General features: G+C 39.3%; 1 protein-coding gene across 2 annotated transcripts in view; it reads left to right on the forward strand.

Annotated features, from left to right (window-relative positions):
* Positions 1-26941, forward strand: part of adcy6a (adenylate cyclase 6a) — a 74259-nt gene that overhangs the window by 19485 nt on the left and 27833 nt on the right. Inside the window, exons 1-4 of one of the 2 annotated variants that reach the window (XM_055187907.2) lie at positions 21947-22248; positions 22327-22476; positions 22687-22808; positions 26711-26822. In XM_055187907.2, coding sequence (XP_055043882.1) covers positions 22228-22248; positions 22327-22476; positions 22687-22808; positions 26711-26822 — 405 coding nt within the window. In that variant the 5' untranslated portion in view covers positions 21947-22227. Of the gene's footprint in view, positions 1-21946; positions 22249-22326; positions 22477-22686; positions 22809-26710; positions 26823-26941 lie in introns of those variants that run through there. The other variant, XM_055187906.2, reaches the window with a different exon arrangement.

Genomic DNA, 26941 nt, shown 5'->3' on the forward strand with positions numbered 1-26941 from the left:
CTGCAAAGTGCTGCGGGAAACCCTGTGCTACAGTATGTAACGTGTGTCTACGGTGTCCTGAGAAAACAGTATAGTGTGATGGCATGTTGATAATAGCCATGCAATACTGCTAAACTGTATATCTCAGACTGTTTCTATCTGTCTGTTTATAGATTTTTAGATAAAATTTGAATATGTTGAATATCCCCTTTTAGAGCAATCATCTTCCAGCTAAAAATAAAAAAGCGTAAAGCAGCCTGAGCTGGTGGTCTCACAGTCTGCCAAGGTGGATTTTTAGCTGGTCAGCATAGTAAAAGTAGTGAAAGTTAATGCAGGCCTCCACGATATTGGGGGAAATTTGTGATATTTTTTCTGCAATGTATTGCCAAATGACTTGAATAGTGTTCCCTTTCAGTTGGTCACTACGACGTCACGTCGTGACCGACGAATTGGGAACTCACTTAGAGGGACCAATCTGCTTCGATAACTACTAAAACGCCAATGAACTTGGCATTGAGATATTTGCATAATGCTGGCACCGCCCCGCCATGTGCGTATATAAGCAGCAAGTGCAAATATGGAAATGAGCTTTTTCGCTTCGAAAGCCGGCAGTATCTGCTACTGAGAAGCTACTCTACTCTGTTTGAGATCGATTGCTGAAGTTGGTTGGACTAGCAGTACCACAGCGGATGCTTCGCAGTATTCCACGACTCTGCATCTTTTTGTTTTGAGTTTAGTGTGTGCGTTGGCTTTCCCTGTGCACATCATCAACTGAGCATCTGAGTGAATTTCCCTAAAAGAGTGATACGGAGAGCTTTGTGCCTTGTTAAAGGCAGCCACTCTCTCGTATATTGGAGATCAGCATCCTTTTCAGGATAGCTTTTCGTCCATGCGATCTTGGGTGCGGAAAGTACATGGGTCCGAAGGACGGTCACGAGCGTTGTCTCTCATGCTTGGGCATCGAGCACGCGGAGGCAGCTTTTGCTGAGGGTGAGTGTTCTCACTGCGAGAGCATGTCCCTTGTGGATTTGTGGAGACAGTTGTCTTTCCTCCGGGAAAAACGCAACCCGCGTCCTGCGAGTGTTGAGCGTCGCCACGGTGCGGCTGTGAGGCTCTCAAAGGACGACCTCCGCATCACTGTGCTGAACCGGCCGAGGGATTCGTCCTCTGGCTCTCAGCCTCCTCGTCCACAGCCGGTAGAGGTCCCAATGGATACTGCAGCGTCGTGTTCTATGATGTCTGTAGAATCTGTTGTGCCTCCCTCCGGGTCCACAGCAACCGCAACATCGGAGGGTGGGCCCCCTCCCTCTGAAGTGGGTCCTGATGTCCTTCTTCCCTCTGGTCGGGTTGCGACGCCAGAGTTCAATCCTGAGATGGTGGCCATGCTATCTCGAGCGACGGAGACCGTAGGGTTAGAGTGGGTTAACCCCCTCAGCGCGAACCGTCCCGTCTGGATGATTGGTTCTTCGGGGCTGCCCAGGGCTTCACAGCCCTCTCCTCCAGTGCCATTCTTCCCCGAGGTGCACGAGGAGCTGACTAGAACCTGGAAGTCGCCGTTTTCTACCAGATTGCAGCCGTTTCAGCCCTCCCCCCTCACCTCCCTCACCAGTGGAGCAGCTAAGGGTTATACGGGGATCCCTCCCGTGGAGCGGGGGGTCGCGATGCAGCTGTGTCCAACCACCGCTCCCTCTTGGAAGGACGGCCCAACCCTCCCCTCCTGTGCTTGCAGACAGTCGTCCGGTTTAACGAGCGCTGCCCACCAGGCATGCGGAGAGGCGGCTTCAGCCCTGCACGCAATGGCGTTGCTGCAGGTTCATCAAGTGAAGGCCTTAAGAGATCTGCATGAGGGAGGACACGAGTCACCTGTCCTCTCAGAGCTCTGGGCTGCCACTGATCTGGCTCTCCGTGCAACGAGGGTGACACCGCAGGGGATTGGTCGTGCCATGTCCATGCTGGTGATCCAAGAACGCCACCTCTGGCTGTGTCTAGCGGACATGTCGGATGCGGAGAAGAACAAGTTCTTAGACGCTCCAGTGTCCCAGACCGGTCTCTTCGGCGAGTCGGTGGAATGTTTCGCCCAGCAGTTCTCCGCCGCCCAGAAGCAGACGGAGGCGATCGGGCCAGATCATGCCCTGGCGCAAGCGGCCTGCATCTCGCCCTCCAGCGCCGTCTGCCCCGTCTGCTCCTCCCTTAGGGTGCCCTGCGGTGGCTGCCTCCACCACCCCGCGCCGCTAGGACGTCATCCAGGCCACGGAGGGGGAACAGACGGCCATCACCCTCTGCGGGCTCAGGTCAGTGTCTCACACACACACATACTGTAGATTTTCGTGCTGTCACGGCACACACACCGGCAGTCCCACCTGTCCCACTTCACTGCCCCACCGCTGGTACCCCGGTAGTGCCGTTAATTCCCCTCGTGCGGTACCTGGGTGCTTGGCTTCAGCTTCCCAGCCCTTCTCGTTGGGTTTTACGCAGGGTCCGCCTCGGTTACGAAATACAATTCAACCGGCACACACCCAAATTCTCGGGCATTTGTTTCACCACGGTGAAAGCGTCCGATGCACATGTACTGCGTGCAGAAGTCGATGTCCTGCTGGTGAAGGACGCGATCGAGCCGGTCCCTCCAACCGAGATGAGGTCAGGGTTTTACAGCCCGTATTTCATAGTACCCAAAAAAAGCAGATGGGCTACGACCGATCTTGGATTCGCGCGTACTGAACAGATCTCTTCAGAAGAGATCCTGCAGGATGTTAACACCGAAGCAAATATTCCACTCAATTCTCCCCCAAGATTGGTCTGCAGCAATAGACCTGAAAGACGTGTACTTTCATGTGTCCATTCTCCCTCGTCACAGGCCGTTTCTCCGCTTTGTGTTCGAGGGGCGGGCATATCAGTACAAACTTTTACCATTCAGGCTCTCTCTCTCTCCCCATGTGTTCACGAAAGTAGTGGAAGCGGCTTAAAGCCCCTGAGAGAGAGCGGTGTTCGCATATTGGCTTACCTCGACAATTGACTTATAATAGCGCATTCTCGGCAGACGCTTTGCGAGCACCTGACGTCGTAGTGTCCTGTCGTCACAGGTGCTGCTCCCTGCTGTCGGCCGGTCACATTCTCCCGGCTTTCTCAGCAAAAAGAAGCTAATTTCCATATTTGCACGAGTTCCCCAATTCGTCGGTCACGATGTGACGTCTCCGTTCCCTCCTTCAGGGAACGAGGGTTACATCCGTAACCAAGACGTTTTTTACTGTTAACATTTTATAAAAAATGTGCAATAATACCATGCATTATACAATACAATGTATTTTATTTATGTCACATTTTCCCATATTGTTTATCTGTAATAATGAAAAACTGTGAAAAGTGCTATAGAAATAGGTGTAAGTATTAAAACCCTATAAAAATGAATAAGAACATATGCTTAAGGTATCAAACAGAAGACTAAAAATTGTTTATATAGTTTTGTGACTGCAATTTATGTTGTAATGCAGGTACTAGCAAACTAGACTTAGTAAGCTATTCGTAAGCAGTAAACACTGGCTCTGCAGTGCAAACAAAACGTTTCTGTGTTAGTCTGAGCACATGACATGTCAACTCTCAACATCAACGGCGTACGCGTGAGCATGGGGCGGGACTATCTGTATAAACAGTTGACATACAGGGGCTGGGCAGTAAGACTTTTATAGGGCCAGTTAGGAAACATTCACACACTGTAAAAAAAATGCAGCATGAAGTTAAAACAACTTGGTTTTGCAAGTCAATTCAACATAACTATTTTAAGTAATAAGTTGACATAACTTATAAAAACAAGTTGAAATGGTTTAACTTATATTTTTACGTTACTTTAACTTAAAAGATGTTGATTTGAAAGAAATGCTGCATTTTTACAGTGCAGTCTTTTGGGCCATATTCTCTGTAAAGTTTTGGTTGAATTGTTAAAGTAGCATATGCTATTATTGGTTATTGTTATTTTTGCTTTTTTTGCACAGTCAGAGTTGAAAAAATTAGATTTTTTTTACTTAAGAGATATAAGAACAAAATCAGTGATGATTTTATTAGTGAAGGTGTCCATTTAGATTTCGTGCAATTGAATAATTTCCCCCAAAAATATGACCTTGCAAAGATTTTAACTGCTCTGCATTGGCGACGAGTTACAAATGAGCTGTAAATTAAACAAATATCTCTTCGGCTGACATCTTCAACCAAAACAGCTTAACCAATGGACGTAGTGGGGTTGCGTGTTACCGTGGTTTCAGGTCGTCTCTGGGTCTACTATCCAAATATTTGCCAGGCTCCATTCAATTTCCATTTATTCCGTTCTTCGTTGATTTTATCGTAATTGAACTAGGAAATAAATTAAACTTAATTGTTACAGTCGCTGTTTTTACCACACGGCCTTATCTGTAAACCAGCAGACTGGAGTTTTTGAGGGGGAAACATGATATTGTTAAAACTGTGTTTTCGTGACGCATGCTGGATAAGAGAGGTGATGCTTTCTGCTGTTCCTGAAATGTCAGCTGATCCCATTGAATGAAAGCCTAAAACACGTATGCTGCTGGATTTATTTGATTGTTTAATTGTGTATTTCTTTAAGCAAAGCTTTAATCGTGGTGGCTGAACTTGTTAAACTGTAGTATAGAACATGAGGTTGAGAAACTGACAATGTCTCCTTTCTCTCTTACATATACAGTCTCAAAAGAATATAAAGTCTATCAATGGCTAACATTGTTACTGTTTGCTCATCATGTGTTTGAGAGGGTGGCGATGTAGGGGGTGGGGATTTTCTGAATGAAGACAAAGCATGTGGTTGACACAAATGGCATTCTCATGAGAAATAAACAATGAGAAATAAACTATGGCATCCAGAATCCATCTAATAGTTGTGTGTGAGACGATGTGTATATATATTTTGACCCTGTTAAAAAAAAGTTTACACAGTAACAGGAAATAGTTGTCACTCTTTGTCTGAGTGCTTCACTAAGATATTGTACAGTATATTAGGATTGGGCACTGCTATTACTATGAATAGAGGAGAATGCAACGGCCATTTTGATGACAGAAGTCCCACATTTCAGTTAAAAGAACCAATTATCAATCGATAGACTGATGATTATCTGCGGGAGGGCCATGAAAACTGTGTTTTTATCACAGTTTGAGCTTAACGTCTGTGTAAATATTAATGTGTTTTCAGTTTGTGACACCCCAAAAATGTGATATTAACCACCCAGCCAAATTTGAATTATAAAATGCCAAATAAATCAATTAAGTTATCAAAATCTTGGAAAAACAGGCAGGATTCTCTGCTCTCAAATGCTGGGGGCATGTCCGCTGTCTGTGCTAAAACCACACCCACTAGCTGGAAATCTGCCATCTCTCTAAACCTTCAAATACTGCTGCAACCTCTAGGCAAATATCAAAATGACCCCATGATTTATTCAGCCTCAAGCCATCCAAGATACACGTCCATCATCTTTCAGACGAACACATTTGGAGTTATTTTAGTAAATATCCTTCCTCTTCCAAGCTTATAATGTGAGAAAACAAGGATCAGGGAACAACAACTGAATTGAAGCCCAAAAAAGGGCATTCATAGAAATAATCCACATGGCTCCAAGGGGTTAATAAAGGTCTTCCGCGTGGAATCGATGCGATGTTGTAAGAAAAATATCCATATTTTAAACTACAAACTATAATAACTAGCTTCCGGTAAGGACGCCATCTTGGACTCACATTTTGTTATGCGTTCAGTTGTTCACAAAGGGACATTGCACAGTCCTAAATCAAATTCACATCTGTAACATAGTGTAAACTGAATTTCTTTTTAATCTGCTTAGTTATAAAACTTAAAAAGTACCATGTTGATGATGAAACTCCTTAAAGGCGGAGTCCACGATGTTTGAAAAACGCTTTGGAAAAGAAGACGGCCGACTACCAAAACACACTTATAGCCAATCAAATCAAATCAAATGGCGGGTTGCGTATGTGGGGGGTGGGTCTATCAACAGAAGGTCCAGATTCTATTGGGGTAGGGGCGTGTTTGTTTAGGTGATTTCAAATATCAACATTGGCTTTCAAACATCATGGACTCCGCCTTTAACTCATTCACCGCCATTGACGAGTTATCTCGTCATTTATGAGTTCATATTTAACTAATAAATATGCCTTTTTGGACGAAGTGAAAGTGAAAGTGTAATACCGCTTTTATCCAAATCGAATTTATCAAAAACGGAAGTTAAAAAGATATAATGGTTATTTTAACTGCCTTTATGTTTGATAGTCATTCTGAGTCTGATCTCTAACATAAATTCCTTTACAAAAACGCAATTTTTTAAGCTTTTTGCTCAAAATGTTGTATTTTTGAAGAGAAATATCCATATTTCAGTGGTTAAATTAAGTAGAAAAAGTAAATATATAATGAAACGTTTTTTCCCCATTTTGTTTGTTTGTTTGTTTGTTTATTGTTTACTTGAAAGCAGAGGGTTTGTTCTTTAATTTAATATAATTTGTATGTTTATATATTTATAGAAAATGATTTTTCCTGCAAGGAATTTTGTGAAAATTTTGTTAAAATCACAAAAATGCAGGTGGGCAACTTTTCTCAAAAAGGCTGGCGGTGAATGAGTTAATATAACTAAAGTGACTAACATCACATGGGTCAAACCGCTGACATCCATGTTTTTTGTTTCCAAAACATTGCAGGGTTTCTCCTGCCAGTGATGCACGGGTCAATGTATAAACAACCCGCCCGACGTTTTCAACGAACCCGCCCGCAAATAAACCCAAAACCCGCCGCAAAAAAAAATATTGTACCCGACCCGCTTCCTGGCCCGCATTTAAAAAAAAGTAATAATTTAAAATAGTTAATTTGCATCTTTATTTCAAACGACCCAATTGACCGCGACCCGAATATCATTAAAAATATCTTTGGATGACTCGTAACCGCGGGTGACCGCATCAATGTCTCCTGCATAGAGAATTTAGAGGTGAAATTATGTTTTTTTAACCATAATCCACACGAACACATTGTATTATACCAAATACACAATTTTTTTTTTGTTTTTTAGCAATGAAATAGGTGCTCTTTAAATCAATTTGTTTAAATGAACGGTTAAAACATTTTAGTCACCAAGCGAATCAATCAGAGCTCAGTGAATGGATTGGAGATTAATAGGACTTATTAGTAAGAATTAACGCAAATAATGCAAATTAAATAATGAACTGCTGAAAAGTTAATACTTTCATTTTCAAGTTCATTACCTGTAAAATGGTTTAGTTTTGAATGCTATGAGGTGATGCATTCATATAAAAGCAATAATATAAGCCAAAGCTGATAGTTTAATTCAATTTGGCTATAGTAGACTAAAATACTTAAAAGGACATAATTATTAAATTATAAATTAAACTATAATTATTTTTATATACTTTTTTAATTTTAATAATCAAGTAAGTCAGTAAAAATAGATTTCTTTGACAAGTGTGAAGAAAAGAATGACAGATGTTTAGGATCAAGTTCATCAGCTAGACATTAGAATACTGCAAAAGATCATAATGAACTGTAAATGAAAAGCTAAAGTTCATTTGATTTTAAACAACTTTGCTGTTTATTAACTGTAAATTAAAACATTAGCTGCTATTTAATTTATTAAATGTTTTTTTCAAAAAAAAGTTAATAATTGTCATTTTCTTTAATTGTTTATTAAAACACGAAAAATCTGTCGCTTGTTAAGCCACATGCTCGTGTGCATCGGGATAGCACCACCTTCACTTCATTTTGAGCCAGGAAAAACCCTGCGTTGCTATTGTTATCACTGTGTAAACCATTGCAAAAACCGGAATAACTTTCTTGCTGGAAAATCCAGCCTAGCCTGGTAGCCGTGTGTTTATTTAAATCCTGTAAATTTGCTTCATATTCTTCAACCACTATATGTTCGCGACCCCCAGTGACACCTACAAGACTGCTACCTATGTGATTTTGGACAATAGGTTCCACCAAACAAAAACAACCTAAATTTAGAAACAGTGAAAGATGACTCATCATCCTATATTATTTTCTTCTCTCGCTCAAGTGTCAAGTATCCCTTGCACCAGGTTGCTCATCCTTTCGTGTTGTCCTTGGATACATGCTCTTTCTAAATAGGAGCCATACATTCCAGTTTTGTGAAGCTAATGATATTACATTCAACAACCCGTTGAAAGTCAGTCAGTCTCTGTCGGTGAGGTTGCGACCACCTTTAGTGTTTTGTTGACATAGTGTGTCAGTGTCCGTGTTAGTCCATGTTTCGTAAATGATGATCCTGCAGCTATTACGGCTCTTGGGAAATTTGTTGCTTCATTTTGGAAATTCAGTGCTTATGTCAGTCCTGTTTTATAGATGAGACATACTGCTAATTATAGGACTTACCTTTGTTTGCAGTTGAATTCATAATTGGCATTTAATTGGTCTCAATCTCCACACCTATGTACCGCCCACAGTCTGTTCTTGAAGTGTCTGATACATATTACACATAAAACTGGGAAGACTTTCTTACAGGAACAGTATGTAAGAAATGTATATCAATTAATCTTAAAATGGCCCTGATATGTCACTAGACATTAAGAAATCATTTTCATTTTAAATACTTATATCACTCACAACAGTGGTCTGGCCAGGATATTGTCATTTAAAAAGTGGAGTTGCAGCCCTCAACTAATGTTTATGTTGTCATGTTGTGTATTGGCCACCAGTTGTGTGATTGCAATACCAGTTTTGGCCACAATGCTACATACTGTGGGTAAATTAATGTATGGGAAACACTGCATTCCAATGATGCTCGCTCTCACTTTTTGTATGATTGTCACAGCAGTAGGCAGCGCAAATATAATGACACGCCTATAATGACTCTGAAGTGGTACTAAACTCCAAGACAAAGTAAGGTCAGCTGACACGACCTGACCCATGGGGTACTATGCAATGGAAAGCGCCATATTTATTTCAAAAGGGAGGGGTGAGCTGTGGACTGAATCGTTGGTTGCAATCACAATCTCACCGATAGATACCTTATATATTCAATATACTGTTCACTGTTTGCTGTTGTTGTACACGTACGCCTCAATCAGAATGCAGGCTGGATGACTGAATGTTAGCCAGTGTGGGCCTGACTTGGACATGTTTGACAGTTATTTCCTTTAATCTGACTGAACCTTCCGAAGATAAGAGCCTGGCTGTGGTGGAGTCTCATTGCTCAGTTCTGTATGACTCTGGAAGATAAGATAAAAATTGTTTAAAAAACTAAATATAGGCGAATGACTTGCTCTTTTTCTGCAGCTTTGTTCTGGTGTAAATAAGGAGAAAAGTTTGTATTTATAATGAACACGCATAAATCCAGATGTTCTTAAACTTCCAGATGTTTCTCCAGATGAGTCTTTGCACCGGCAGGATGCAGCTCCGACTCGATTCGGCAACAATGTCCCATCATTCACTGCCCTTTCAGGACATACTGTGAAATTTAAAAGCAGTGACACGTTGCCAAATTTCTTTCCATTCAGTGATTGTTACATTCGTAACATAATAAATGTCAGTCATGCAACTGTGTTGTATAAAGATTGTTTCGAACACTTCAGTTGTAATCTTGTGACAAGCTGTCATGTAACCAAACATTTGACTCTAACCGTAAAGTCTGATCCATTGTATCTTTACCTGGGCCAAGAACCACCCACTTAGACATAAAAAGACTGTCTAAGTTGCCGGCCAATCAGATTGGAGCTTGCTGTTTTGGCAAGTCCTTGCCATGTTTGTGTTCCTTATGCATCAGATGGTCAGCGATTGGAGTGCGGGCAGGCTAAAAAACCACTAGGCCAGTGTTATATATTTTGCTGATTACTATCAATATCTGTAATGTTTTCAACTACTTGTAAATCGTGAGAAAAGTGCCATTCAAAACATTGACACGGGGCAGTGCAGTCTCCTGTCAATGACGTTAATATCCATGTGACCCTTTGTCACCGCCTTTACTATTGTAAACCACGTGACAACAGTGGTCGAGTTGGAAAAAATAAAATGGCGGCCAACGAAGTGACTGGAGCACAAATTTTGTGTAAATAAAGGTATATTTTCACTTTTTACACATTTTAATTGCATTTCTAGCGAGAAATTAGTATTGTAGTTTTCAAATATGTGATTAGTTATCACAAAGGCGCTCTCTGTTTATATTTCAAACACGCTGCCTTTGAAGTGCGTCCGAAAGCCTTTCTCTGAGCTGCCTTCATGCCTCCGAAGTAATTGCCTCACAAGTCACTGCCTTGAGTTTTCGCACGCAGCCAGTGTTGTGGACAAATGCGGAACTATGCGTTAGCACCTGTCGGGCTACGCGCTTGCTTATGGACTTATGGATTACTCTTCGTCTGCCGCTGGTTGTGTCGGCAAAGACAGCTCCCGTAAGCGTACGGCCCAACCAAATGACCCAAGAAGAGTTTGGAACAAAACGAGAGAAAGAATGAGGATCAATTTGGTGTTGCATTATCTGGATGGAGAGAGCTTCGTGACAACATTTAATTAGACAGAGATTCTGATCCTGCTTGTGTTTTACGCGATGGGTGAGTTGTTTTGATTCGTAACCCTTCAAAAAACGTATGCCATTATATTGATCACAACATTAGTGTGTAGATTGTAATCAGCGCGTCTTCCCGCGGACGATATGCACATCAAAGGTATTGTACAGCAATATAAATGGTCATTTTAAGACACTTCACAATAAGATTTGTACTGTCAATACATTATGTGAAAAATCATTGTAGATTGTAAGTTGAAAACTTAATTCTGTGCTGTGTTAACCATCGAATTTGGACAAATATAATATCTATGACTGAAAATTTTGTTTTGAACATCACATATAAACTTACATAATGAAATAAACGATGTCATCAAACGCAACATTTATAAGACTTGATTACCTTATCCATCAACGTGATTTCTCGTTCTCGTCTGATTGATGGCCATCAGCGGTTGACCCATAATTCCACACTGCTTCAGAGCGTCATTAAACAACGTCATTGTTATTGATTTGATCTAGCGCCATCTAGCGGCGCAACTAATACAAATTGCATCTTTAACCTTTCACATATAGGATCACAGCTCAGCTAGATAGAAACAATGTGTCTGTACCCTAAGGCTGTGGTTTTCAAACCCTGGTTCGCAAGAATTAAAGAGCACCTATTGTCCGATTCACGTTTTTACATTTCCTTTGGTGTCTAAGTGTGTATGACACACTTAACGATATGCAAAAGATCAGACCCCAAAGTAAATGATGATGCGAGTTATAGTCTCCAACATAAATCTCTTTTCTTGGACTACAACAAAAACACGGATTGTAGGCAACAGTTTACTTCCTGGAATTGGTCAGACAGTATCATAATTCCTCCCGCTTCAGACTCACAGCCTGTAAGTTAACTCCTGTTAGCATTGCATTGTTAGTGAATCTTTTAAACATGGTAAGGAGCGTCACATTTCCTGCTGACGTCAGAGGTATTCAGGCCAATCACAACGTACAGATTAGCTGGCCAATCAGGGACACAGAGCTTTTTAAATCCGTGCGTTTCAGGAAGAGCGTGAAATCTCTCTTCACATATTTGCATACATGTAAACATGGATTTTTTTTTAAAGGGTTGTCGTGTCTACGGAAGATTTTTCAAATGCGTGCACAGTCCAACAGTTTCACGTTACCAAAGGTTTCTTTCTAGAAGCAAGCCAGCAAATTTAGTGGCATCACAGAGGATCCAAAAGCCAGACATAATCTCCAATGATCATAATGGCTTTATATAATATCTAGAGCAGGCACAGGTAGATAAACAAAGACAAGTGCAGGGAAAGACATAGTGCCCTATACAAACACAAATGATACAACAAATCACAGTTACTAGGAAGTAATGTATTAATATGTAAACACTGTGAGCAGGCATTTAACTGTTAAAAATGATACTGCGCTTTTATGCAACCGATTATTGCTGGTCTGTGTATGTTGAGGGGAGGGTTAAAGCTATTTCAAGCATTCTGACTTATTATAACTGTTTAAGTTAAGTAGGATTTTAAGTTGGATTCTTTCCAGACTGCACTTCGCCAGGGTGCGTACAAATTTCTAAAAGTTTTTTCCAACATGAAAGATTCATATGTAACAATCTTGCTTTATTTCTTTTATAGAGGGTATGCGTTGACGTCACTTTTCCACGTGACCACACCGGAGCACACCCTGTTGAGTGGCAAACGTTCAACAAAATGGCTGGTTTTCATAGCGGCTGCTGCAAAAATGCCAGTAAAACTGACTTTTATCAGCTTAAATTAAATTAAGTTGGACTTGATAGCAGAGGTGGAAATTACTTAGTTGCATTAGTTACATTTTCCAAGCATCTGTGCTTTATTAGGATGTTTGTATTGGGAAAAATTTTGCTTCACTACATTCTAAAGCATATAATCATACTGTGTATTCTTTAATATTGCATATTAAAATTTATTTTATACCCAATTACATTAAAATTGTGTAATTTTACTTGAGTAAAAGTACGTTAATGTACTTAAATATTAAATGTAAAACAAAAACTTGTATTTATAAAATGTATTAGATAAAAAATTATAATAATATGCTTTGGAATGTATGTTTTCCAAAGAAAAACACGGATAAAATACAAATATTTGAAAAAATATGTTTAAGTATAATGTAAAACCTTTGCTTGATAGTGACCCTAGCAACTTGTCAAGCCACCTGTGGTCTGTGGACGTTGGCATGAACGATCAATTTAATTTTCTTTTTGGCAGTCTGTAAAACGATAGCTCCAAATTATTTTTAATCTGTTAGTACATTCTATCGCACAACAGCTTTTTTCCCATTTAGACGCGTTTTCGCCGTGTTTTCGCTGACTTCACACTGTACACAAATGCTACCGCTCTTTCTTTTGCCACTCAGTGGGCGTAACCGCAGTCCCTTTCGCCGAAGGTGACATCACATGCATACCCTCTATTTTAGTGCAGGAAGTACAGTGGAAATCCTTATATGGGCACTTTACCCAGAATAGCGCACACACCCATCAAACAAAAGGTGACACGAAATCGGCGTCACCAGAAAAGTGTGTTGTTGTCTGTGAGGGAAATTTAAGCTTGGTCAGCTTCCCAATGAACCCAGCATTATGGAAACAATGGATATAGGTTGTTTATGGGTTAGAAGGGAAATTGTGCGTGTGCTTGTTTAACGCTGGATTTCGTTGAAATGGGCCGGTCGCATGTGTCACAGTCGGTAAGTAAACTGCATCAAACGTCTGTGTTTTGTTGGCAGTCGGCACATAAGTGCATATAATGTAAACGACACAAACGTAGTGAATCATGAGTTATCCAGAGATAGTGGGATAATGTTTTGTGTGTTGCTTGCGTGTGTGTTGCTTCACCTGCGGTACGCGGGGTTGGGTTTTTTCGGAAAGAATCGGTACAGCTGATCTGTCTCTTTGGATATAAAAAGGATGTAATACTACCCTATAGGTACTCAAGATTAACATGAGCAAAATATGCAGAAACAGTGTGTGTTATGCTTTAAGGAAACTCGGGTTATAGACAGAAATGACTAAAAAATTAAAAGTTATAATTATTTAAACCCTAAAGCAGTAATGTGCACCACTAGCATAACCCAACTGAATGACAAAAATCAGTGTCTTTTTAGGAAATTAATTAAACATCAGTGATTTTAGTAATGAAAAATCCTGCCCCAAAGATACTCCAATGAGGATTGTTTTTGTTTTAATAAAACTTTAATAAATCCCCAAATTATTGTACATGCATGCCACATAGATTCCATCGACAGAGCTTAACACAGATAGTTCCTTAAAAGGTCCCGGTCCCAACCTTCAAAGCTATACATGGCCTGCAGCCGACACTTCATAATATCTGTTTTTATAAAGGATCCTTCATGCCGCTCATTGACTTTTACAGAAAAAATCTGGCAGGCACCAAAAAGGGATCTGTAAACATTGTCTTTTAAGGAAAGAGATGTTCTGGGTGTCTGTGAAAATGTCACTTTAAAGCGAGTGTGTTAGAGGACGCCGTAGAGGGAGCGAGGGAAATACATTTATTTGATGATTTGTGAGTGAAAACCAAAGACAAAGATGACGAGAAGACTGACAGAGAGAAACGAGGGTGAATAGAGTCTGTATGCATCCCAGCACTGGTGATGGTTATTGCTAATAAATCTTTTGCAGGAGAGAGGTGTCAGATTGCGCAAACACAATGGCCGAGTATGTATGTGTGTGTTTAAACCCACTGAACTCATTCTCTGAAGAAGAGTAAGCAATTAGGACCTGACTGTGATCACACACACAGCTGATAACACAGATTACAGCAATGTCATGAATGCTTGCAAAAAGTCATGTTTATGGAAAACGTCTCAGTTACGTATGTAGGGAACGGAGACGTCACGTCGTGACCGACTGAAAGGGAACTGGTATTTTTCATACTGTATAATGCCTTAGGGCCACAAGATATACATTAATTAGGGTTGCACCAACTTTCTGTGACAATACTGATATTACTTAGAATGACATCTACCGATACTGATGCAGATGGTTTTGATTTTTACTGCTTGTTTTAAATTATGTCATAAATCGGCTTTACAAAAACCACAAGGCACTTTGGTCCCAGAAAATATCTGAAAAAATTGGCAGAGAGGCTTCTGTGTGAACACAAACACATCCTGTATCTGTTATTATTAAGTTGATCTATATCAGCCTCAGGGGTCTCCAACACGTCTCTCGCGAGCTACTGGTAGCTCGTGTCTTAATTGCAGGTAGCTCGCTCGTGGGTTTATTTATTTATTTATTTTCTGTGGTTATGGCGCATTTGGATGTCTGGTTAGTGTTACAAGCGTCTGTGGTAGTAAAGACTGGGTGCGTGTTTGATGTCGCGTTGAGCTGTGTAGACCGACGTATAATATGACATCAGTAATTTTACATGTATGATTCAAAAACAAACAGATAAGTCCGCGCACCCGCGCCACGGCAACCGGTCGATCTGCGCAATGCTGTGAAGCCTGCGCCGTGACAACCGGACGATCCGCTCAACGCTGTGAAGCCTGCCCGCCGAACGGCTGATCCGCGCAACGCTGTAAAGCCCGCGCCGCGGCAACCGAACGATCCGCGGAACGCTGTGAAGCCCGCGCCGCGGCAACCGGACGATCCGCTCAACGCTGTGAAGACCGCGCCCGCAACCGGACGACCCGTGCAACGCCGAACACACCTCGAGTCGAGGCACTAGGGTTAAAAAGGATGCCGTGATTTTCGGATTCATTTTTGATAAAACGAAAATAAAGTCGTCGTCACAAGTTCAATGGGCATCTCATATTTAAACATCAAATGTCAAGAGATACCAGAGAGCCATACGTGACATACATGCACACTTATTATGAATCCAAAAGCAGTAAATACTCTATGTTTGGATCATCTTTCTAAATCTGATCTTTAATAATTGAATGTTTTATTCAAAATGTGGTATTTTTGGAAGAACCCTACCCATATCTAAGAGGTGATAAAAAAGTATAAATAAAGACAACATGAAAGTTTTGTTGTTGTTGTTGTTTAAAAGGATATGTTCTTTCCTTTGATGTATTGTATGTTTATGTTTAAAGAAAAGCATTTTCTGGAATGTATTAAAATTTTGTAAAATAAAAAATAAAAAAAATGCTTGCACTGGCTGGCAACTTAAAAAAAAAAATGCTGGCGGGGTAAGAGTTCAAATCACAGTGAGTTAATAGACAGGTGTCTATTAACTCACTAAGGTATTATGTGACACAAGTAGCTCTCGACCACTTTTATTTTTTAGAAAGAAGCTCTCCAATGAAAAAAGGTTGGAGAGCCCTAATCTATATAATGAAGGCTGCAAAATATTGAAGAGAAAGGCAATAAATAATGTCATGGCATATGCTCCACACTCCAGTCCAGTAGGTGGCGAAAATGCACCCTTAAGTGGGGTTGCCAACTGCTATTACAAAAGAAAAGAAGAAGAAGATTTCACATGCGCAAAGCGTCCCAGTTTCAGTTATTTCAGCAGATTACAAAAGGTATAAACCACCCCTCTCAAACCCACTCGATTTTTTATCGGTTTGGCTCTTTTTATTCCGATTGAGGTGTTAACATGGACCATTTTTATTCAGATTGAACATTTAAACCGATTAGGGTTGTGCCGATAGATGATAGTATCCTGTATCGACGATTGTCAGACATATCGCCAATAGGGAATGTGAAGGTACATCATGCAGTGTTGCATTATGGGACGTGGTCGCCATGTTTAGAGGCACCGCCGACCGCTATGCCATTTAATTGTGGTTGTGTTAAGCTAAAACTAGGTAAAATTGAAGAAGAAATTGAGAAGTTGAAAGAAAAGGAGAAGGGACCCTATCAGGAGAAACTAAATGCTACTGCCAAAAAAAATTATTTTATTTGTTATAATCGTCAAAATTGTGTGGTTATGTTGATTAGAAATGAATGAATACATAATTTACATTTTCAAGTTAGTTTGACAGTAGCTGCGTTTACATGGACATTTGTAATCCGTTTAAATGATCAATCTGAATAAAAATGCTCCATGTAAACACCTTAATCGGACTAAAAAGTACCAATCTGATTAAAAATCTAATCCGCTTGTTAGGGGTGGTTTATACCGTTTGTAATCCGCTCAAAATGACATGTATACACTTGATCGGATGGATAACTGAAACTGGGATGCTCTGCGCATGTGCCATCTTTTCTTTTTTTAATGGCGGTTGGCAAACCCACTGAAAGGTGCATTTCCGCCACCTACAGGACGGTAGTGTGGAGCATATTCACACGTGCAATGACATAGAATTGCCGTAATGACATGTGACGCAAATAACTCGAGTTTGTTTTGTTGAAGGAAGTCACAAGAAGTGATTGTCTTGTAATCTTGTTCCTATTATCCGTCCAATTCCCCATAAAGTGATACAAGACAGCGTTGTCCGGTCAGTCCATGATTTATTCTCTGATCCACAAACACGTGTGTTTGGACTCGCTCTCGTGAACGGTCCCTGCAGCACCGCGTGAAGTAAAATACGCTTTTTGGGCACACGTGAATGGGTGTTTTTGCTGCTGCTTTATTATCAGTGAGGCACAAAGCAAATCTTGAAACAGCGTGAAACTATATTTGTGCAATGTGCGCATGTCAAATGATCAAATCTGATGTAAATCTTGTGTCATATAAACACGCACATCAATCCGATCACATTATTAAGTGTTCATGTAAACGCTATGATAGGATTTATTAATCAGAAGGATTTTAATCAGATGGAGGCAAAATGTGTCCATGTAAACGTAGCTATTGTTAGCATAAAAACAAGACAATTTAGGTGGTTCTGTTTCAACAATGTAAACAATGTTTACATTACAGATCCTTGATCTCTTGACTGGCCGCCTTCATGAAGTGATCCATGCGCGCCATCTCCCCTCGTCTTTAGGAAACCGCAATTGTTTTTTTCGACAAGGTATTATCTGTTTCATAGACCAGTTTAGCCAGACCATTAAACATACCCATACCGGAAATAAACTTTAGGCCATAATCAATATTGTAAAAACAACAATTGTATTATAATTATAATAATACTCAAAATACATAAGGTACATGCTATTATTATTTCATTAATACATAATTAATAATAAAGAATTGACATCTCCCAACTTCGATCTTTGTTGTCTAAGAAAATATAAAGCACCCATTTGCACGTGCACGTTGACTCATATATGTGCACACACGCACACAAACCAGGCTTGAACAGAAACTCTAATGTAAACAGAGCTCACAGCCATCTGCCTTATGTCAGTGTGGCCAACAGGATCTGCTTTACACGCACACACACCCTGCTCTTCAGCATTATTGCCTTTCGCTTTGGTTTCTCATTTCTTATGCTGAAACACAGAATCTGATGGCCAGTGTGTTGTCTCGGCTTGCATACAGTAAAACACTTTCTTAAGATTTGTTATTATTGAAGCATGCTTCAGCTGTTTGTTTTAAGCTATCATTTCAGATAAATCCTCAATAGTTTGGACAACAGCATAGATGTAAACTATCCTGTCCACTTCAAGAGGCGGATCGATTAATATTGCTGATAATAAACTAACGTGTTTGACATAGTGAAGTGGTTTTACAGGTTTATAGCTTTGATATCAGATGGTCAAGTTACGTTTGATCTGTGTGTTGAGAGTGAATCAAAATTTATTTACAGATTATGTTATTGCAGCCTACAGGAGTGAATTATAGTAATTATTACTGGCCAATATATTGAATACTTAGTGATGGGGCTAGGTTTTTTCAACCCGCGGGTCTCACTTTTATAAAATTATTTGTCCTGGCCCTGCACCACTGCATCTATTTTGACAACCCTGCCCGCCCCGTGACCATTAAATAGAATATTAAAAAAATATGCCTGTTTATTTTTTTTAACCCATGTAACCTTCATAAATAACTACTAGCCTAACTCATATAAATTTCAAATATTGTTAAAGACAAGTGGGCTTAATGGTCAGTAATAAAAAAAAATCTAATTATGAGCAAATAAATCAAATTAAACAGACATACAAATTAAATAAACCATGCTTTTCAGGTTTTTCAGGTTGGTCTGTAGTTTTCTGAATAAAGTAGTCAGATAATATTGCATAGTCTTTACTGTATTTTGTGTAAATCCTTGTTAAAGTTACAAAAGTTATTCAGTCAAGACAAGGAAATAATAATTTTTTGATTAACATTAAAAACAGCATCAGGTTTATACACTCAATGTTGGGCTGTTTTAAATCCATGATTGGGTCAGTATTGGACAGGTAACAACAACCCAGCATTTTTTTAGAGTGTACTGTCACTTTAAATGCACAGATCCAATATACTGTTACACACACATTGTATTTCTCAACTGCTTACATTCATTTAAGGGGCCCTATCTTGCACCCAGCGCAAGTGACTTTGTCAGTGACGCATGTATCATTTCGTATTTTGCACTGGCGCACAGTGGGTTTTTCCCTCCACAGCAAACGTCGGCAAACTAGGGAATGAACTTGCGCTCCCTGGGCGGTTCAGCGCAAAAAAGGAGGCGTGCTCCCGCGCAAACCATCTCTTATGCTATTTTGCCGTTTCAAAAAACAATTGCGCTACTAACAAAAAAAAAACTAGTCTAAAGTCAGTGGCGCGTTGCGCGTGGTTCATTATGCTATTATAAGGGCGCATGCTTGACCATAATGTATAGCGTGCACAACGCGCATTGCTTATCTAATCCACCCAGATGCAACAGTTATTTTTGCAAATCATAAATTGTTACAATAAAAAATATAATATAAGGGAAATCATTAAATCATAAATTGTTACAATAAAAAATATTAATACATGAGATAAGGGAAATCATTGTGGTGAGCATTGTGGTGATAGTTTTTATTTATTTTGTGTGGCAGCGTTAAACAATTATCATGCAAATAACGATTAAAATATTTTCATAAGTTTGTTGTGTGGCTGTATTACGTTTATTTTATCTAAATAATAATTAAAATGTTTTCATAAGAAACCTTCATGTATGTCAACTTGATTTGTAAGTGTACTTTGGTGTTGAACCTTGCTTGCGTTTCTTGTGTCCGATTTCAAAGCCCCCAAACCCTTTCAGCGGTGAGGGTGGACGCAGCGATATCCTCCTGTGTGCCCGGCGTGCCTGATTTATGCTGGCAAGCTTGGGATCCCCGCGTCTCCTGACATCATTGTAGTGCTTGGCGCAGCTGATGAGACAATTGCGGCTATTTCCTCTCACGCCTGTTTAACCGACGCTGATTTGGGCGGGTTTCTCCCATCCCCATACAAAACAACTTCACTGTCTTTGACTGCTCTTACAAGAACGTCGGTCTCCTCGGCTGTGAACCGCTCCTGGCGTGCGCCTGTCAAATCCGTCATAATAATAGCAACCCGCCATGGAACTTGCGCCCTTGCGTTTAAAGGGAATGTTGGATAGCGTTCTGATTGGTTTATTTGACGTTACGCCCAAACCACACCTATGAATAATGAACCTACTTCAGACCAACCCCTTATTGATTTGTGCCCGGCGCAAGACTTATTTCTCCCGCCGGGAAAATAGCAACAGCGCCCAAGATCCGCCCACAAAGTCACTTGCGCTTTGCGCTTCGGACTTGCGTTTCAGATCGTTAAAATAGGGCCCAAGGTGTAAAAGACTGTGTACTACTATAATCATGGCATTTTGACATAATTTTGTGTTAAAATGTCAGCTCAAGTGCAAGAAAATGAACTCAGTTGGCATTCGCGCAGACTTTATTCCATTTGCTTGTATTTGCGTGCTATCTTCAGATGCACAAACAAGATTTGCCAAACAACAGAACACATGGGTAAAGTATTGAGATCTGTTTCGCGTCTTTTTGCTTAAATATTTAAATTGACCAATCAGGTCAGTGACAGTCGCATCACTGCTAACAACACACATTTGTAATCATTTTAACACATTTGTAATAATTATCTTTCTAATGATGCATGGAAAAATCCATTATACGTTAAGTTGGTACACATAAGCGCCTTTAAAAGCAGTATCTGGCATGCATTTTTTATTTTAATCACGCACCGGTGTTGTTTTTGGCAGCCCTTTTAGTTTTAGTCTTAGTCTTTTGGACGAAAATGCTTTTTAGTTTTAGTCACATTTTAGTCACTTATAAACTTGATCGTTTTAGTCAAGTTTTAGTCGATGAAAACGAAAAAAGGTTTTAGTCAAGTTTTAGTCGATGAAAACGCAAAAAGGTTTTAGTCAAGTTTAAGTCAATTTTAGTAAAAAAATAGTTTTTAACTAATTAATTTAGGTTAAAAAGAATTGGAAATGGGCTTAGATTTGACAAGTAGATACATATAAAACCTTAAGCTTACCATGAAATTTGTATTATTATACTGAAAGTATTATTAATTAATCTCGTCGTTTCCGTTTATTAACGTCACCGCCACGGTCCTTCGAACTCGCCACAGCCGCAGGTGTGTTGTTGTTCTGTAAAATCTGGTGCGCGGTATAGCGGCAGCCGGGTTGGTGGGCGTACCCAAAACAAGGATAGGAAGCTGTAGCATTGCTGATACTTTTTAGCTAAAAACAGACAGATTTCACGCAAAATAGGCAGAAATGACATGCATTGTTAACGACTTATAATCATTTTCGTTTCGTCTCATCTCATCAACGAAAACTCGAAAGCGTCTAGTCATGTTTTTGTCACCTTAGAGCCATTTTTAGCTAGTCATCGCCACGTTATCGTCATAAAAAAAGGTGCGCCACGAAATCATTTCGTTATCATCATCGTTGACGAAAACAACACCATCACACACTACTTATTACATTTTTCAAATAAGAAAATAATAAATTTAGTTTTGAATACTTTATGTAACTTCAAATACATCCTAAACTATATTTTAAAACTGCCAGGCTTTGGAAAAATCAACAATTGTGAAACGTGATTAATAAAATTGAATTGAAAAGTTGCAAGAACACACGCCTCCTCACTACATCACACCACTTACAGCAGGGGTCACCAATCCTGCTCCTGGATAGCCGGTGTCTATGCAGAGTTTAGCTACAACCCTTACCAAAGACACCTGATGCAGCTAATTAAGGTGCTTCAGGTGTGTTTGATTAGGGTTGGATTGGTGACCCCTGACGTACAGGATTGCTCCTGCCATTTGTTCACCCAGGGTGCGTTCCGGAACTGATCCCGGAAATGGTACGAGTTCCCAATCCCGGGATCGATTCCTGGACATGTTTGCATTCACACAGAAAGCACTCTAGCAATTCCATGGCAGTTTTTCTACTACCAATGCTGTGCTACCAAAGGGGCTTTTGTGACTCGTGCCACATTTGGCTTTTGCCCCAATGTACAGACCTCATAATGTGTCCTCTGGGTTGAGTTGTAAGTATAGTGTTTATTTAAATATTTAGGGGTTTGAGGAAAATAGACCAACAAGTGGTTCGTAGCAGCTCTGCAATGCTTTTGGCAGTGGTGTAGCGGTGTGAACCGTATGACCTCCGGTAACCCTCATCATCATTCTCCCATTATCCTCTCGTCTCATTGACCTACAGGAAGTTACAGTCCTGGCACTGTTTCAGGCTCCAATTTTAGCTCAGTTTTGGCTCCCCAGCGTAACTTCTCTACAGGAAGTAGCGTCTCCAGGTCAGAGGTCGGTCTTTTTTCCCACACTGCAGTTGAGTAAGCCTCCGAGTACGACAGATGTCCCAGAATTCCAAAGCAGTGAGCTAAAGCCGTTTTAGCTGTGAAGATTTAGCGTAACACAGGAGACAGATCTCAAATCTTTTTTTCTCTCCACAGCTAAGCGCGAACGTGCTGATCTTCCTGTGCACCAACATCATCGGGATCTGCACCCACTACCCGGCAGAGGTCTCGCAGAGACAGGCCTTTCAAGAGACCCGAGGCTACATCCAAGCCCGATTGCACCTGCAAAGAGAAAACCAGCAGCAGGTCGGTTGTCCCGAGGTCTTAGTGACCAATAGAAACAAACCTGATCAGGGTCATATGAACCTGAAACCAGCCTAATGACCAACTATACAAGTTTCATGACTGACAGTATATACACATTAGGCTGTTGATTATTGACACGTAAAGCATAATAAAGTTAGGATGTTTGATGTATAGTAAGATAATCTTTCTCGTCCTCCCTGCAATTTTCAGGAACGCCTGTTGCTTTCTGTTCTGCCAAGGCACGTTGCTATGGAAATGAAGGCTGACATCAATGCTAAGAAAGAAGACATGATGTTTCACAAAATTTACATCCAAAAACACGACAATGTCAGGTCAGCATAACCGTCATGCCACTTTACATATTTATCCTGATTTTATTGGTTAAAACTTTTAGCTTTCAATTTTAAATACATATCATAATATACAATTAATATGATGGATTTTCGTTATGTCTGTAAGCATTGAGGCTGTCTTTACTCTATATAAGTTCACTAAAATAACTTTTAAAAGATTTACATATGATGTGTTTTCTTGTAAATGAGCATTTTTAATCATGTTTAGGTTCAGTAATTTCACTTTAATGGCAATGAAAATGTTATCAGTCAGTAACTTAAATGGCTTATTTTCACAAATGTCATTTTAGTGAATTCATTGGTATTTAACAAATTTGATTGTCTTTCGCTGCAAAACCCCCTAAGTGCATGTAAGCTTTTTTTGCAAATTCAAAATTCATTTCAAGATATAGTACAGAGTTACAAAATAACTAAAAGTGCAACTAGAAATATTGCAAATGCTAAAAGTCAAAAAGTTAAAATGAAGAAACTGAACCACAGGGGGCGCTGTGATGTATGGAGGACTACAAGAGTCATGCAAAATGCAACAAAGAACTCCAACATTCAACAACCACCTGGACAATAAAAATAGCAACCAACAGATTTGTCCAAAAATCCATCAATTCATCAATAAATAAATAGACAAAGTTACAAAAAAAGCATTATGTTACATTTTATTAGGCAATAAAAAGTGAGATTATAAAAATTATGTAGAAATGAAATATTAATCCATTAACAAATAGTTCAAATTAATTTAACAATTTACAAAAACAACATAAAACACTCTATAAGTTCACCATTTTATATTGCATTTATAAATTCTTAATTAAATAATGGAATTTCAAAATGTATTTCAAAAAGCGATTTAAAAAGAGAAATAAATAACTGGATTTATAAATTGAACTACAAATACAGGTTTAAATTAGGCTTTTAAAAGGGCATTTTTGTTTAACATTTCTATTTTCATTTCCCAATGGTTCTCCTTATTGTTTTCGCTATTCGGTTTGCTTTTCGTTTTAGCCTCTCTATTTAGCTTTTCCGTGACTCTTTGGGTCCTTGCAAATGGTCAAATGAGAAATGCAAATTAGCTATGGCCGGGTGGATGTAACAAGCTCACTGATTGGCTCTGATTGTACGTCATGCGCAGATTTATAGATCTCGGATGAAGACCCAAAGAGTCACGGAAAAGCTAAATAAAGAGGCTAAAACGAAAAGCAAATAGAATAGCGAAAAGAATAAGGAGAACCATCGGGAAATGAAAACAGAAATGTTAAACGGAAATGCCCTTTTTAAATTCCCAATTTAAACCTGTATTTGTAGTTCCAGTTATTTATTTCTCTTTTTAAATCGCTTTTTGAAATACATTTTAAAATGCCATTATTTAATTAAGAATTTATAAATGCAATTTAAAATGATGAACTTATTGAGTGTTTTATGTTGTTTTTGTAAATTTCTATATTAATTTGAACTATTTAGTAATGGATTAATATTTCGTTTCTACATTATTTTTATAATCTCACTTTTTATTGCCTAATAAAATGTTACATAATGATTTTTTTTGGCAACTTTGTCTATTTATTTATAGATTAATTAATGAATTTTTAAACAAATGTATTAATTGCTATTTTTATTGTCCAGGTAGTTATTAAATATTGAAGTTCTTTATTACATTTTTCATGACTCTTGTGGTCCTCCATAGTGATGCAACTGCCACATTCGGGTTGTATTCAGGTCCAGTACTCACAAGGGACACAAGTTTGAATGTGATACATGGTCACTTCGCACGCTGTCTTTATCAAATTAATCTTTTGTGTACTAATGGTGCTTTTCCATTGCATAGTACCCCACAGTTTGGTTTAGTTTGGGTCGGGTCAGCTTACTTTTGGGAGCTTTTCCATTGGGTGCAGTACGTAGTACCCAATACTTTTTTTCTACCACCTCAGTTGGGCTTCCAAGCAACCCGAGCTGAAACCAAACGTGACGCAAAAACACTGTAGATCACTGATTGGTCTGAGAGAATCCTCACTACCAGCGCCATCGCTTTAATGTAAAAGATTAGCTTTACCTTACTGCTAGCTTGCGCTGTCTCGAGCAAACATGTTGTCATCTGTGCTCTGCTATAAGTTCCCAAACTCCCTTTTAGCGATGAAAAACATCCACAGGTTGAGAATCAGGGACAGCATACCAGTTTTTTCCAGACTTGCAGTTTGTGGCAGCACATTCGCGACGAGCACGTCAGCATATATGCTTAAATGCAACTTAAATGAGGCTCAGCGGAGCGACGTCGACTGACGCCTCGGGTGTTTGAAACAGAAACTGTTATGTGAGACAGTGGTAACGTTTTTTCTGGGTAATTCAGGATTGGGTCCATTGAAATTTGATTGTATTGAAGTGAGTCATGTTAGGGTGCTATATTATTGGTTAATGTATTTTCCCAAAACCAGGCTCATTCACAAAGATAAAAGAAAAGTTAAACATCACAAATTGGCAATACACATTTAAGAAAACAATTCAGTTTCAAGTCCCCATGAAATTAAAGTTCAGTATGAACACGCTTGCATCTAAAAAGTTAGTGCTTCAAAACATTGAAAAAAAAATCGCATTTTTAAGATGTAAACATTAAAAACTTGCAGTCTCGCACTTTTGCCACTTTCAATAAATCTTATGACATTAAGGGATAAAGTATTTTTGTAGGCAAAACCTAGAAACAATTTAGCATTTTAGAACTTTCGTATCTATATATAATTTTTTTTAAGGGGTTTTGGTTAAACGCCTCAAATAAGATCTTGGTTTAACACAATCAGATATTCATGATTTTTTTACAACATAAAACACATCAGTAAAACCCCCACTTGTTATTTTTTTGTTTGTACGTGTCTTAAAAAGGGCGGTTGCTGAGAAGTTGTTACATGGGCTTACAGATGTCATCTGGGAGTTTAACTAGCATCACGCATAAAAATCTCAAAAACAACACAACATAGGCACAATTCCCATAAAGATTCATCCACAGAGTATTTCCTCGTCATGTTTTTAATGCATTTAATAAAGTTTGAAGAGTTGTCGGAAGATTGGTGGTTATTACATTGTAGTCAATCGATCTTGGTGTAGTTTGCTTATAGTTTAATGTTAGCTTTTTATTTTTTAGTAAATGCATTTAGGTTTCCAAATTCAGAGTTGTGTTTGTTATTTTTTGTGCCGAGGGAACCCATGTAAAGCTTTTGTAGGCTTGGTTGCGTCATCCGTTCAGCTCTCTATTAGCTATTTTTAAGGGCAGACACATGCTTAAAGTCGTCCAAACTTCCTGTTTTGATAGTAATGACATCAACACATCAAACAAAGCTGTGCACTTCAAGTCTATATACACGCAATGAGTACAATAGTCATGTATTTAATATTCATATTTAATAAATGTCATGTGGCCATGTGTCATTTTAAATGTTTATTATCACTCTCTCGCCTGCCTCTTGTACTCCTTACTATTGTTTTTGTGAGTCTGTAATGAGTACACTGGGGCATTATAGTGAGAGGGAATTGTTAAATATCAGTCACTTGTGTTAACCCCAAAAGATACTTAATTGAAACCATGATTGAATTAAAGCACTTCACAGCGCTTTCTATTACACAGAGTGAATGTACCCTAAGGGATACTAGCACGCACACACGTGCGCACACACACACACACACACATATCCTTTTCACCTAGTTGAATTGTTAAAGAAGAGGATATTGTGCACCTGGCACTTCCAAACAATCATACCAAAGCTTTTTATAGAAAACAAACCTAATACCGATACTGGAGTGTGTTACAGGATCAGTTGCTATACCAATAATGAACATGACAAACACTCATAGGGTTTAATTGTCTCTCTCTCTTTCTCTCTCTCTCTCTCTCTCTCTCTCAGTATTCTGTTTGCAGACATTGAAGGTTTCACGAGTCTAGCATCGCAGTGCACTGCTCAAGAGCTGGTTATGACTCTGAATGAATTGTTTGCCCGCTTTGACAAGCTGGCATCGGTAAGCTGGGACATAACATTTTCTTGAATGAAGTGTTCAAGAAAAAAGATCCAGATTTTTTTACTTGTTTTATGCACAAATGTACTTAAATTTGATATTTTTTTGTCTAAAAACTAGAC

This window comes from Misgurnus anguillicaudatus, chromosome 13 (genome assembly GCF_027580225.2).
Source record: "Misgurnus anguillicaudatus chromosome 13, ASM2758022v2, whole genome shotgun sequence".
Lineage (NCBI taxonomy): Eukaryota > Metazoa > Chordata > Actinopteri > Cypriniformes > Cobitidae > Misgurnus > Misgurnus anguillicaudatus.